The 13,846-nt window shown below is 42.8% G+C and overlaps 2 protein-coding genes and 2 long non-coding RNA genes across 4 annotated transcripts in view; 1 reads left to right on the top strand and 3 right to left on the bottom strand.

The window, feature by feature from the left end:
• Window positions 1-4,311, top strand: part of LOC105894005 (proton myo-inositol cotransporter-like) — a 65,243-nt gene extending 60,932 nt beyond the window's left edge. The window contains exons 7-10 of the mRNA XM_012820482.2: window positions 1,537-1,662; window positions 2,120-2,238; window positions 2,549-2,701; window positions 3,222-4,311. Coding sequence (XP_012675936.2) covers window positions 1,537-1,662; window positions 2,120-2,238; window positions 2,549-2,701; window positions 3,222-3,448 — 625 coding nt within the window. The 3' untranslated portion in view covers window positions 3,449-4,311. The remainder of the gene's footprint in view (window positions 1-1,536; window positions 1,663-2,119; window positions 2,239-2,548; window positions 2,702-3,221) is intronic.
• Window positions 4,312-5,573: 1,262 nt separating this feature from the next.
• On the bottom strand, window positions 5,574-7,959 carry LOC116224199. The gene is made up of 2 exons (XM_031583380.2): window positions 7,219-7,959; window positions 5,574-6,227 (listed from the first exon to the last, which is right to left on the bottom strand). The coding sequence occupies exons 1-2, from the start codon at window positions 7,679-7,681 to the stop codon at window positions 5,905-5,907; spliced, it is 786 nt and encodes a 261-aa protein (XP_031439240.1). The 5' UTR covers window positions 7,682-7,959; the 3' UTR covers window positions 5,574-5,904.
• Window positions 7,960-9,858: 1,899 nt separating this feature from the next.
• LOC116224008 lies at window positions 9,859-11,753 on the bottom strand. The gene is made up of 3 exons (XR_004165372.1): window positions 11,639-11,753; window positions 11,492-11,533; window positions 9,859-9,909 (listed from the first exon to the last, which is right to left on the bottom strand). It is a non-coding gene; the product is annotated as an uncharacterized LOC116224008 (long non-coding RNA).
• Window positions 11,754-12,310: 557 nt separating this feature from the next.
• On the bottom strand, window positions 12,311-13,707 carry LOC122133566. The gene is made up of 3 exons (XR_006152872.1): window positions 13,557-13,707; window positions 12,922-13,119; window positions 12,311-12,609 (listed from the first exon to the last, which is right to left on the bottom strand). It is a non-coding gene; the product is annotated as an uncharacterized LOC122133566 (long non-coding RNA).
• Between the last annotated feature and the right edge of the window lie 139 nt (window positions 13,708-13,846).

The following is a 13,846-nucleotide window of genomic DNA, read 5'->3' as shown; positions in this document are numbered from 1 at the left end:
TGAATGAAAGTTGTGTGTTTCTGGACAGACAGTCATGGCAATTACGTGGGCATTATCATTATGTGTGTGCGCTTGCGTGTGTGCGTGTGACAGCGATAATTTTTGGAATGTGTCAGAAGCATTTGCATTTAGACTCCAAATGTGATAAGGCGCAGACATGCAAACATATACACACACACACACATACACACACACACACACACACACACACACACACACGTGCACACACACACACACACACACACGTGCACACACACACACACACACACACACACACACGTGCACACACACACACACACGTGCACACACACACACACACGCGTGCACACAAACGCGCACACACACACACGCGGATGCTCACACGCACACACATACACACACACATACACATGCACATGCAGCATATGCACACTCATACACACGTACACTTACAGACACACATGTGTGTGTGTCTTCCTGAGGCAGTTGAGTGCCTTTCTTTATGAAACATCTGTGTGCAGTCTGAACAAACAGACCCTTTTAACACCAGAAAACAAACACAGACACACACACACACAGACACACACACACACACACACACACACACACACACACACACACACACACGCACACACACACAGACGTGATGCATTAGCAGACGCTGCAGTGAGGTTTAATTCAGCATATGGGGGAGGAACATGGACAGCAGACTCATTACACAGTCACTAATTCCTGGAGGAACAAAATTACATTTGGAAAAGATGACAGTTGTGATGAAGTCATATCCCTCTCCAGTCATATAGGGCGCTACACCCATGCTGGTCAGAATCCCTGAAGACATGTTTATGAGTCTGGGGCAGACAGATGCATGTAATTCAATTCAGTTTGATTTATTCATATAGTGCCATGATCAATACGTGTTGTCTGAAAGCACTTCATAGAAGACATGGCCTGAGGTGCCTTTACTATAGGCAAGCATGGAAGACGGTTGAGAGAATGTTATGCCTCTACAGTAGGTGTTGGCAGATGAAGACAGAGGGAATTTGTCCTGCTGTGTCTTCATGGCTGGTATTGCTGACAGATATAGCAGGTGGTTTGGACACATTGCTTTGCTGTTCACAGATATGGGATGGTTTATAGATATCTGTGTTCCATTTAGGGGTGTGGCAGATGAGACAAACATATGACAAGCATGAAACTTGGTATAGAGATGTGTCTGTGCAACAAGCATGGCAGATGGAGTAAGCATGTGTATACACCATAGACATGTGTCTGTATTATAGACGTGTGTCTGCACCATAGACGTGTGCCTGTACCATAGATGTTTGCCTATGCCATAGACACGTGTCTGTACCATAGACATGGCTTATGGACTTTGACAGGTGTAGGCCTAGATGATAGCACTGTATATAGAGAGATACAGGATGTCTGTGCCAGATGACTTTGCAGATGATCGAGAGAGTGATACCATCTCGTAGCCAGGCAGAGCAGGTGTAGCCATATTTGTTTGTGATTTGAAGCTCAGGTGTGTGTTCTTCTCCTCCTTCCTCCCCATAGGTCATGTGAGCCGTGCATGCTGGACCCCAGCTGCGGCTTCTGTTACCGTGAGAACGGGTCAGCAGTGTTCTCCTCCTCCTGTGAGGCGGTCAATGGAGGCTCCACCGAGAGAGCAGCATGGGGCAGGTGAGGAGAGTGTGTGTGTGTGTGTGTGTGTGTGTGCTTGATAGGTGGAGTGTGTATATCATTTCACTATATTTGTGGGCATGGGTGTGTATGTGTGGGTCATGGGAGTATGTGTGTGTGTGTCATGGTTTGAGTAGGCGTGTGTTTGTGTGTGTCATGAGTGCATGTATGTGTGATTTACGAGAGTGTGTATTTGTGTTAGTGTGTGTGTGTATGAGGGGCAGTGTATTTGCCGGTCACCAAGGCATCCACTGCATGGGACAGGTGAGGGGTGTGTGTGTGCTCTTATGTGACTGTGATGAGGGATCTGATGTTTAGAGGTGTGTGTGTGTGTGTGTGTGTGTGTGTGTGTGTGTGTGCGTGCGTGCGTGCGTGCGTGCGTGCGTGCGTGCGTGCGTGCGTGCGTGCGTGCGTGCGTGCGTGTGTGTGTGTGTGTGTGTGTGTGCTGTCTCCACAGGTGCTCTAACATGACCGTGATGAGGGATCAGACCTACTGGGCCTACAACTTCTGCCCCACCTCCTACTCCTGGCTGGTGCTCCTGGGCCTCGTGCTCTATCTGGCCTCCTTTGCTCCAGGTGAGCAGCAGGCCGGCGAAGATTTGATTAAATACCATTTTCAGTGGTTTGTCTATCACTCTAGTTGGTTGGTTTTTTAACCAACAGAAATTAAAATGATTAGAAATTGTGAGGAAGTGCCCAGAGGTGTGCAACAAGATTTGCAACCTAAAATTTTATATTTAGAACCTTTCGAGTCTTTCAGTTTCTTCACAAAAAAAAAGATCTTTTATGAAATTGTAATTTTGTAGCTACAGCGCTATATCAATTAGCATTGGCACTAATAATGAATCTCCTTCCTGCCTCTGTGTGTCTTCTGGTCTGCCCTCAGGCATGGGTCCGATGCCGTGGACAGTGAACTCTGAGATCTACCCTCTGTGGGCAAGAAGCACAGGAAATGCCTGCTCAGCCGGGGTCAACTGGACCTTCAACGTCCTGGTGTCCGTCACATTCCTCCACATGGCACAGTACCTGACCTACTATGGTAAACATGCCGGGCAGAGTGCCATTCAGATGTCAGTTGCAGCGAGTCTAGTCTTGTGGGGTCAGTTGTATAGTGATATGTATGTCTGGGGACCACAGTGGTGAAATGTGGGGTGGCAATGATGACACCATTTTGAAAGCTTGAAACCAACCCAAATGTCTCTTGAAATCTGGGTTCGAGGGACGATCAAAAGACTAAAAGTACAGGGACATGCGGAAGTAGGGAGAAAGTAGGCATAGTCCCGTTAGTCCGTTTTCGTCACACTTCCTTTCCAGCTTTTGGCATGTAGTTGTCTTCATGGGTTCATCACATATTGCAGACATTATGTAGAATAGAATAGAAATGGCCCCACAAGACGTAGAAAAGTCAGTCAACATACAGGATGTTATGCCATTCGCTCAATTCACATGCAGTGTTTTGATTGGATTATATTCAATGTGCAAAACCTGAATTTTTTAGGTTCATTGCATTGTGGGTATTGTAGTCCAGTAACAGAACCTTGTATTATCTTTTCCCATAGGGGCATTCTTCCTGTACTCCAGCCTTGCTTGGCTGGGATTCGTGTTTATTTATGGCTGTTTGCCCGAGACAAAGGGCCGTCGGCTGGAGGAAGTGGAGTCCCTGTTTGATAATCAATTGTGCTCTTGCGGGGTTACCGACTCTGACGAGGGTCGGCAGGTGGAGTACATCAGGGTCAAAGGTAGCAATTACCACCTGTCTGACAACGACGCCTCCGATGTGGAATAGACTGAGGGGGAGCATGATTACAGAAGCCTGCCAACACACAAGTGTACCCTCATACACACACAAACACGATCATACGTACACAAAGTCAAACACATTCACATACACCATGATGTCTGAAGTCCTTCAACCCAGGGCCATGTTCTGGTGTGAGTTCGGAGGTGAGTTTGTTCTACACCTTCATGATGGGTGGACCCTATCTGCCCAATCAGGTTCTGTCTCAGTTATGACATCACCACTAGAGGATGAAGACACGGTGAAGGTTGGGGGATAATCCTGTTTAAAAGTTCAGACTTCAGCATAGTACAAAGCTATCAGTGTCTTAATGAACAGTGTCACCATTTTGAGTTTTCACACGTGCTACTGTCATACTTGACAGAAGTGTTATTACTGTTGTGAGTGTATTGTAACATGTAGACCAGTTTATACCAACAGCAACTTACATCAGGGTGGACACTAATTTGCTGCCTTTACAGGCTCTATAGTCTGATCTGTCTAAATTGAGACTTAATTCTAACTAGAGCTCTTACTGACCCGGGCCTACTTTAACAAACAACATACAGTACATGACTACCAGGTCATCGATATAACCCAACAAAGGGTACCTCAGGTACCCTAATACGGACAGGGAGTATTAAAATGTAACATTCAGTGCTTAGACCAGTTTGCCTTTGTCTAATGAGCATTTTGTCAGAAAACAGAAGCCGTCGGCCATGGACGTTTTGCCTCAGGTGGGTTATTGGTTGTCCAGTGACTTGTGTGCCATTTGCTTTTGTGGTGGCCACCTAACTTGTTCTTACAAAAAGTTATAGAGAAGTTACCTCCGCACACCTGTATCAGGTCTGTAGGGTCGCAACGATGGACGCTGAATAAAGATATGAAGGGTAGTGTATGGGATGAGTTTTTTTTCCTCTAAACTCTCAAAATGAGCTGGAATTAGTGAACCTCTGTTCAGAGGTTTTACTTGACACATTTTCTTTCAGAGTAATGAAACAACCCAGTTTATGGCTGTTTGCCAGATGCCATATTTATTTGGTCTTAAATGGTTTCAAGAACACTCTACTGCTGCAATTTGAAAAAATAATGTTTTAATTCAGCCCTCACATCAGTACAATGTTTGCATTTGTTTATTTTTTTATTTAAGCTGAATTTAATTTCTCGTCTTCCTTCATAGCCCTATGTACAAAAGGCATAGCATATCTGTTTGTGAACGTGACTAGGTGAGAGTATTTGTTTTGAAATTACAAAGAGAACCGTTCTCTCCAGTGTTCTGTTTTTATATTGTAGTTGTGAGTGAGTGTATGTCTGGTAGACAGGCAAACCAATTCTGTGGCTAGCTGACCTGGAAAGTGGTTGTCACATCATCGCTGAACTTAAACTTGTGTATTATCGGTAACGTTAAATTGAAAGCGGAATTGTAGCTATTGTACAAAATGACAAAAGTACCATGCTCTCACACATAAGATTTATACTGTAACTGACTGATCCTATTGTGATTCATGTAGGATTTCTTTGAAGCAGGTAGTATTGAAATGTGTTTGGTCATTCAACGTCACACGAAGCAGAGCACATATCCTAAAAACTTGCACTGTTTCAAAGGTAATAGAGGAAATCAATCAGGGCGTTTAGTGACTAAAATACAACAGAATTCACTAGCCACTAAGTGTCTGCTTGCTGTTTTCCCTTGCGTGCTGCACAGACCTTGTCTCTAAGCCAAGCACACTTTACAGATATTTAGTATATCTTGTGACGTTACTCGTGTTTTAAGTGCACAGCTTAAGAGTTTTAATAGAGGAGGCATAGGTCTAAATCTCCTGTTGAGGTAAACTTTTAGTTTAATGTGATTGTAGATCTGTAGAAGATCTTGGCAATCTGATTGTAGATCTGTAGGAGATCTAGGTAATCTGATTGTCGATCTGTAGAAGTACCCTATGAGCGGTGCATGAGGCCCCAGTGCAACCTGTGTTGATGTGTTGAGATTTCACAATGCACTTTGGTTGACAACAATAACGTTCATGCACATCACACACACAAAGCCCACAGGAATATTGAGGTATTTTGTTTTCATTTTCATAAAGGGAGAAAATCCAGTCTACACAGTTTTAAATGCAGTGTTTCTACCGTACATTCAAGACTAGTGATGGACCCACACGCCTCAACAGTGCTGTACAGTACATTTGAATATTGTTGCTGTAAATGTTTTGCTAGAAATTTATATTCTATCAAAGTAAATATATTAATGACAATTTTAAAACTTAAATCTGTGGAGAAAAAACGAATAATAAAAAATATCAAACTTGTCTTGGAACTTGGACTTGTAGACTTGTTTTTTTTGTATATCTTAGCATATGTGTGTGTACGTATATGGGTTTGTGTGTGTGTGTCTGTTAAAATGAGTGTCTGTTTCTAAAGGCCTCTGAACACTCAGGGTGCACAAACACACACACATCTGTCTGGTTTCACTGTGTGTCTTTTTTGTTTTTCTCCCGTTGCTGCTGATTTTCTCTCACTGACTCTTTTTTTCTGCATTTCATCATCAGCAGAATGTCTGCGATTTCCTGAAGTGTCTCGGCCTCTGAGATGTTCTTCACACCTCTCTCCCCCGCCGTCACTTCTTCTGCTTCCCTCGCTCTTGCTCTCGCCGTCGCCTCAGAGACGGCATTAGCGGAGAGTGCCAGGTTTTCACACAGTGCTCCTTTCTCTCTCTCTTCCGCCACCCGCCCGTCACCTTCCTGTCTGTCTTCCTCTGCGCCAAGCACTGAAGGCTGCTCTCTTCTCACCTCTGCAGGAGAACAGAGACAGGGGGACAAGACAGAGACAAGACAAAATGGCAAACGTGAGAAAGTAAAGAGGGAAAGAGACATGAAGGGACGACATGTGGTAAACACAAGAGACATGAAGGGACAACATGTGGTAAACACAAGAGACATGAAGGGACAACATGTGGTAAACATAAGAGATATGAAGGGACAACATGTGGTAAACACAAGAGACATGTGGTAAACACAAGAGACATGAAGGGACAACATGTGGTAAACATAAGAGACATGAAGGGACAACATGTGGTAAACACAAGAGATATGAAGGGACAACATGTGGTAAACATAAGAGACATGAAGGGACAACATGTGGTAAACATAAGAGACATGAAGGGACAACATGTGGTAAACACAAGAGACATGAAGGGACAACATGTGGTAAACACAAGAGACATGAAGGGACAGTGAGAAGAGAAAGAGTAAAAAAGAGACAAACCTAAGAAAGTCAAAGGGGAGAGCTTAAGTAATGCAGAAAGACAGTGACAGGCAGAGAAGGGAGGGAAAGGATGAATGAGAGTGGGTGGACAAGGAGAAGAGAAGAGGAGAGGGAATGGAAGTCAATGTGGGAGAGAAAGGGAAAGAAGATGGTTGAATGAAAGCTAAAAAAGATATGTGAGAGAAAGAGGATGTGACTGAGCGAGATGAAGGGTGAGAAGAGAGAGGCAGCAGAGAGAAAGACATAATGAGTGGGACACAGAAATAAATGTGTGAAAGAGAGAAAGAAAGAAGAGTAACTGCTCATAATATTAAGTGGCTATTTTTAATGCTCCAGTAAATCCTTTGGGCAGCAAACACTGCAGAAACCTTGGTAACCTGCCAACAAGTGTGTCAGAGACTCCTCCATCTCTTCCACATATAGCCGCCCTGTGCTTTCAGCCTGCCTGTATGTGATAATTACACTGCCTGGGAAAACAATAGATACATTGCCTTATGTAAACCAACGGTTATTTTTACCCTTGGCCTGCTGGAAGAGCGGTCCTCCTCCCAGAATGGGTGTGAGAGGATGGTCCATGTCCACGCAGGCCTGCCACATGGGCCGATGCTGGGCCCAGGTGCGGAGTGGAGGGACAGCTGGCACCGGTCCAAACCTGATGAGCTCTGGAGTCGGTGTGTGAGCTCCCCCTCGTGCCTGCAAGGGCGTGTTCCGCTCTTGAGTGTGAGTGTGAGCGTGAGTGTGTGTCTCTGCCAGAGTCACAGCGGAGCCCTGACACCCCTGTAGTCCCTCCTCATACTCATTCTCATGCTCACGCTGCTCCCTGGTGGAGTGAGAGGGAACTGCAGGTGTGTGAGGCGGAGATGTGGGATCCTGGTGGTGCTCTGTCTCGGTTGCAGTGTTTCTGATATCCAGAGGGAGGCAGCACTGAGTGGAGGCAGCACTGAGGGTGGGGTGTGGGATGGCGGTCGTCTGGGTGCCCATGTCTCTGGTTTGGGGTGCGGGTTGCAGTGCTCCTGGTGCCTCTGCCCTCCTGCTGTCTGGCCTCTGGGTGTCGCCTGACGGAGCACGAGCAGGAACAAACTGGTCTGCAGCCCTGCCCCACCTCCCATGTTTCCTTGGGCGGCCAGATTTGTTGTTTTAATACAGTTAGCATACATATACTACAGATTTATCTGTTTACAATTTTTTCATGTCTCTACAAACTTGGTACAGGCGTTGCTTTTCTGGATAGGTAGTTTTTAATTATACTCTAAAATTAATTTCGGTTGTACATGGTCATGAACACACCTGGTTTGCAAGACTAGTCTGTTGGTAAGTCTGCTAGTTAAGCTGGTACATTTTAGACAAAAACTACGATGCCTCTTTTGCTATGCCTTACTTTTTACAGTGCTGTTGACCATCAGTCAGGTCGTGCTGGATGATCGGACTGAAAGGCGTGGCCTGTAATCTGCTGGTCTCTACCCCTGGTCTGTTACAGCTCTCAAATGGCGTGACCTCAACACACTTCCTGGTGCGCAAAGCAGCATGGGTATTATGCTGGCAACAGTCCTCTTCCTAGAGCAGCGTTAGAAGGTAATATCAGGTTTACAGCTGCGGAGGAGCTTTCTCTGATGATCAGTCATAACTCTTGACTTTCCTAATAAACTACATGGTTCAGGATGGCACAGCCCTGCAAAAACATTGATCACCCCTAACTTGTTGGTCTTTGCACGCTTTTTACGTGCTTTTTAGGTTATCTTGCTAGTTTTAAACGAAAACCCACCACTGCTGCTTTCAAAATCTCTTCACCTATACTGTATGAAAACACAAATAATAAATGGCTTCAATAAGCTTGTGTGAGAAGAAAAACAGTAGCTGATAATGTATAAGGTTCTGCTCAAGGTTTCTTCCTGTTAACAGAGAGTTTTTCCTTGACCCTGTTGCCATTGTGCTTGCTCTAGGAGGGTTCAGGCCCTGGGCTCTGTAAAGCACCTTGAGACTATTTTATTGTTTTGGCGCTATATAAATAAAATTGAATTGAATTGAAATAATGTATAAAAGCACATATAATGTGAAGTCAGTGAGCAGGATAAAGGTTTACAGTAATCCAGGTCCTATACTCACATCATCAGAGTCGCTGCTCTCGTAGCCTTCTCTGGGGGAGTAACTGGGTGACTCACTCCTCACTGACACCTGGTCATACTTATGACCTGGAGAGGGAATTGACGGAATTTATCCACTAAAATAATTGATTTGCTCTATTGCGTTAGCCATTAATAAATGTATGGATAACACCTTACTTAAACCCAGTACCCATAAAGCATTATAAACACATTCATAAAGGGTTGTAAAGTATTTATAATGCCTCACAGCATCTGATATAAGTCTATATGCATACTTATGAATACTAATGACTGCACTCATAAAGTATTACAGTGTTGTAGTATAAGTTTGAAAAACCAAAATGCGTAATAATGCTTCTTTCACCTTTTGATAATGGCACAGATGACATCTTTGTCTGATGTTGAATGCTTTTTATAAACCAATTGCTCTTTATGGAGCCATATGTGTCCCAATACAAGCTTTCATTATACTAGTTGTATAGGGCTTATACAACAACATGCTTTATGAGTCTATTTTCTAAGGAGTTATATAGATTTATGTCAGACACTATGATGTTTTATGAATACTTAATCAATATGTATAAATGTATTTGTAATGCTGTACGAATACTGAGTTTAATTAAAGTGTTACGATGCATTTGCAATATACTGTAAATGTTATTAATATAGTAACATTGACAATTTCCAGCTTCAATTTTATATTCATGTAGGAAAAAATCATGTTATTTTCAATTGACTTACCTTGTCTGGTGTCTGCACATGTAAACACCTGCTTTAAAAGAAAGCACACAGATGCATGCACACACACACACGCACACACGCATACACGCACACACAAAACCATGCATGCATTCACAGACAAACTTTTTTAAACAATACACAACAAAAAACAGCAAACACATTTTCATCTTCCTCTTTGGCAGTTCTACCCTTTACCACTATATGTCAGCTTCGTAACACGGATATGAGCCATGGACAGTCCAATACGGTAAGTGTGGATACCCAAGTTATCAGACACAACAATGTTAAAATGCCCATTATTATCACAGACTTACCGTTCTCACAAGATCCTGTTCAGCACCTCTCTCTTGTGACTCAACAAGGCCGCTTATGGGGGAAGAAAGTGACCTACTATTAGTCCTTAACTACAACCCCAAATCCGAAAAAGTTAGGATGGTATGTCCGAACGGTCGAGGTTAGTAAGTAGTTATTATTATTATAATTATTTCTCTCCTTTCATTTTGTAAATGAAAATAAATGGTAATTGTAAATAGAAAACATGCCGTTTTGTTGAGCTCTCAAGTCTTCTCACAACACAATGTGTTTCAGGTGTTGCATAGCAACCAATTACTTGCTAACTTCAAGTTACAATGATCAACAGAAAACGGACAACACGGCTCAGCTAAAAACAACACAAGTGATTCAAACTATAGTTTCTAGTCTTCATCATCACTTTCAATGACAAATCTTCGCTTCTTCTGAATTTCCTCCTGGCTGTTGATGTCTTAATTTTCATCTGGATAGTAAAACTAAGACTGATCGCTTTCGCTCATTTTAAAAATGTCGTCAGAGGGCAATACGGATCCGTATTGACCGGTGAGGAGGGCAATACGCGGCTGGCATGACTACGCATTAGCCAATCAGAACGCTCGTACTGTCGTTGCCATATAATAATAATAATAATAATAATAATAATAAATACGAGAATATTTGTATCATTAACAATTACGTTTCACATTTATAGTCATAATTCTACGAGGCATCATGATGTCCTAAAATAAATAAAAGCACTACACGAACACTGCAAATATAAGTGAATAAATAAATAAGCACTAAACTCAATCGCGTGGATATAGCCATAGTGGAATAGAATGGACACATCTACATTCTGCAACAGTACCTCCACCTCTGCACCGGTGAAGTTAGGTCTGCGTTTACTCGACCGGTGCTCGCTTTCCGCTTTGACATGACTCGCTTTCGAGTTGCTTTCGCGTGGATTCGGTCGATTCTGACTGCACACGTCACTACGGTTGAGTGCCCTTATAAGGAGCTGGCGGGGCGTGTATGTATGCAAATCCAGGTGCACGAGAACGCGCGTTCAATTTAAGAATCCTCATTCGGGGGAGCACAGCCGAGAACACTTTGTAAGAACCCATTTTCAGGCGTGCATGAATCAGGCAGAGATCTTTTCTTACGTTGGTCTTCCGAAGTCCGTAAGAAAACATTTCAGAAGACATTTCAGAAAATGTTCGAGAATGAGGCCCATTGTTTTTAAACATTTCAATTAATTGCTCACGCATTTGTTGGCAAACTGGCAATCCTCGGCCAATCTTTGCTCCTAAAGGACTAGGCTTTTCCTGGATGCTGCTTTTGTACCAAATCATGAATACAATGACCTGTTGACATCACTTGTTTCAAATCACATCATTATTTAATTATTCTACCTCATTACTACCCCTAAATTGCCCCTGTCCCAACTTTTTGGGGAATGTGTTGCAGGCCTGAATGGCAGGAATGGATGTATATTTACAAATCAAATGAAATTGACCAGACAAAACTTTCTTTTTTTATTTGCATTTTCCATACCGTCCCAACTTTTTCTGATCTGGGGTTGTAATTTGAGAGCCTTTAACTCCAGATGAAAATCTATTTCCAATAGTTTCCTTAGGATCAGAACAGTTGTACTTACCCCACATCCACTGCAGAGGACATGAAGGTCTCTGAGTCATCCCTGAAAGGCAGTAAAGTATCATCACCGCTGTGTGGATTTGTGCATATATGCTGCCGTGTCTGTGTGTGTGTGTGTGTGCGTGTCATAGCGCAAACCACTACTGACTGTGTTCTTGCAGAGCTGGCAGGTTCCTCTGGGAGATGGATCTTCCTCACACCGTTATCATAAGGAGCTAAAAGTAGTGGAGGACAGCCACATTTACACCTATGATTCTACTTTGTCACCCAGTTGGAAATCAAATCAAAATCAAAGGCCCTTGTGTAGTTAAACAGAGTAAACGCAGCTGTTTCTTTTTTCAGCAATTACTTTGCTTCGGGACACAGTGGGAGAAATCAAACACCTCTATACATGCAAACTGATTAGTGACAGAGGAAATACTGTATACTGTGGCTGTTTCTTTTTAAAAAGTATTTTTGTATTACTATTTTAATAGGAGATATAGACAAATATTATGTGATTAAAACAAATAGTCAAATACTGTGTAACTTAAACACCATTAGACTTAGTAACATGACAGAGTAGGCTGTACCTTCGTTGTTGTACTCATGATTACAAAAATCCCTGAAGAAAGACTCCTGGGACTCGTTCTTCTCTGAGACGCTGAGAGGAAAGCTTGCTGTGTGTGTATCATCACTTCTGCCTTCTATGGCTCTGACAAACGGAGTCTTAGATAGACAACTGTAGCTTTGCAAAGGGTCTTGGCCTCTCATTCACACACACACACACACACACACACACACACACACACACACACATACAAACACAAATGTGCCTCTGAAATGGACTCTCCCTCTCTCTTGCACACACACAAATGCTTCCATTGTCTCTTTGCCTCCAAAACATGGACTGTGATATCTATCTCTCATTTATATCTTTATTTCTCATACACACTCTCTCACACACACACACAAATACACACACACACACACACTCACACATGCTTACATTGTCTCTATTCCTCCAAACTGGACTCTGGTAACTGGTATGTTGGTGTGTGTGTGAGCTGATGTCCCTGCCTGATCTCCTGACCAACGGTTGCTCTCTCTCCCTCCACTGGGTTGGAAGTAGGGATTAAACTACAACATAGCAACATGAGTATGCTGTTATCACACGTACACTTGTTTGAAACACAGCATGCAATTCCAGGCACTCGTGCATTAGTCATATGTACAATGCTTATACTTCCATGTGTCTGTAATCAGTAACAATTCAATCCTAACAGAAATATCTTGTCATGTAAGGTCTCCCGAAAAATGTTTAAACTTGGTTCATTTGAATGTAGAATGTCACTTGAACTGCAGCCATCATTGACTTTTATGGTGTTAATTATCAGTTTAGCTGTTGCCTTTATCATAAAGGGAGTTACATACAGTGTGTGTGTTGCAGACCTGGTTTTGCTCGGGCTGTTTGATGCCCCAAGGGTGAGGTGTTGTGTGTGCTCGTGAGGGCTGATGGGAAGGGAACAGCCCTGCTGAGCTGACGCTCACTGGTGAGGCGACTGAGAGCGGGCTGAACGAGTCACGCACAAGATGCTGGTAGTCGGACGCGCTGTTATCTGACAGGTTGGACTCGAGTACTGGTGACAGCTGAAAGAGTCAGAAGCAGCTGAGGAAGTTTAGCTTCATTGATTCAAAAGTGAATATGTAGTTTTGATTGGGAAGAAATAATATATTTCTTAAAACCTAAATACATAATGTAATTGTAAAGGTAAAGGTGTAATGTTTCTTACTAACAGTGTCCTTTCCACCACATTAAATAATAAGTAAATTAAGAAAATCCCCTGACACAAAGACACAAGATGCATAGAATGCATTGACATATTGAAATATGTTTTTGTTATACCTTCGTAATGACATCATCATTGTAGTATTTTTGACCTAAAACTACATAATGTGGATTAAAGTTACAAGAACTATGTATGTTTAGATTAGGGGATTTTTGGCAAAGTTAAAATACACCACAAAACCAGAATGAATAGCTTCTGAGCCAAAGCTTTGCCTTGCAAGACTATATTCCTCCTCACCTCTTGCTCCTTAAACAGAGGAAGGTACATTTTTCTCTTCTTCATAAAGGTCCTCTCTCTCTCAAATAGTGTGCTACAAGATACAGGAATACCATGAATGTTGAGGTAACATGTTAGTATAGTCTCAAGGTATTCAATTATCTACCGAGAGCCACATGGTTCCCTGAACAGAATGTATACACCAGGTAGGCTACTGTACAGGTACGATATTAAATGATCAGGTAAGGATGAAGCACCTGTGTGAAGGCTGAACCTCGGCAAGAGGTAAACGGGAGGGTGAGCAAGGACTC

This window comes from Clupea harengus, chromosome 16 (assembly GCF_900700415.2).
Source record: "Clupea harengus chromosome 16, Ch_v2.0.2, whole genome shotgun sequence".
Classification (NCBI taxonomy): Eukaryota; Metazoa; Chordata; class Actinopteri; order Clupeiformes; family Clupeidae; genus Clupea; species Clupea harengus.
This window is presented reverse-complemented; position numbering and strand designations above follow the sequence as displayed.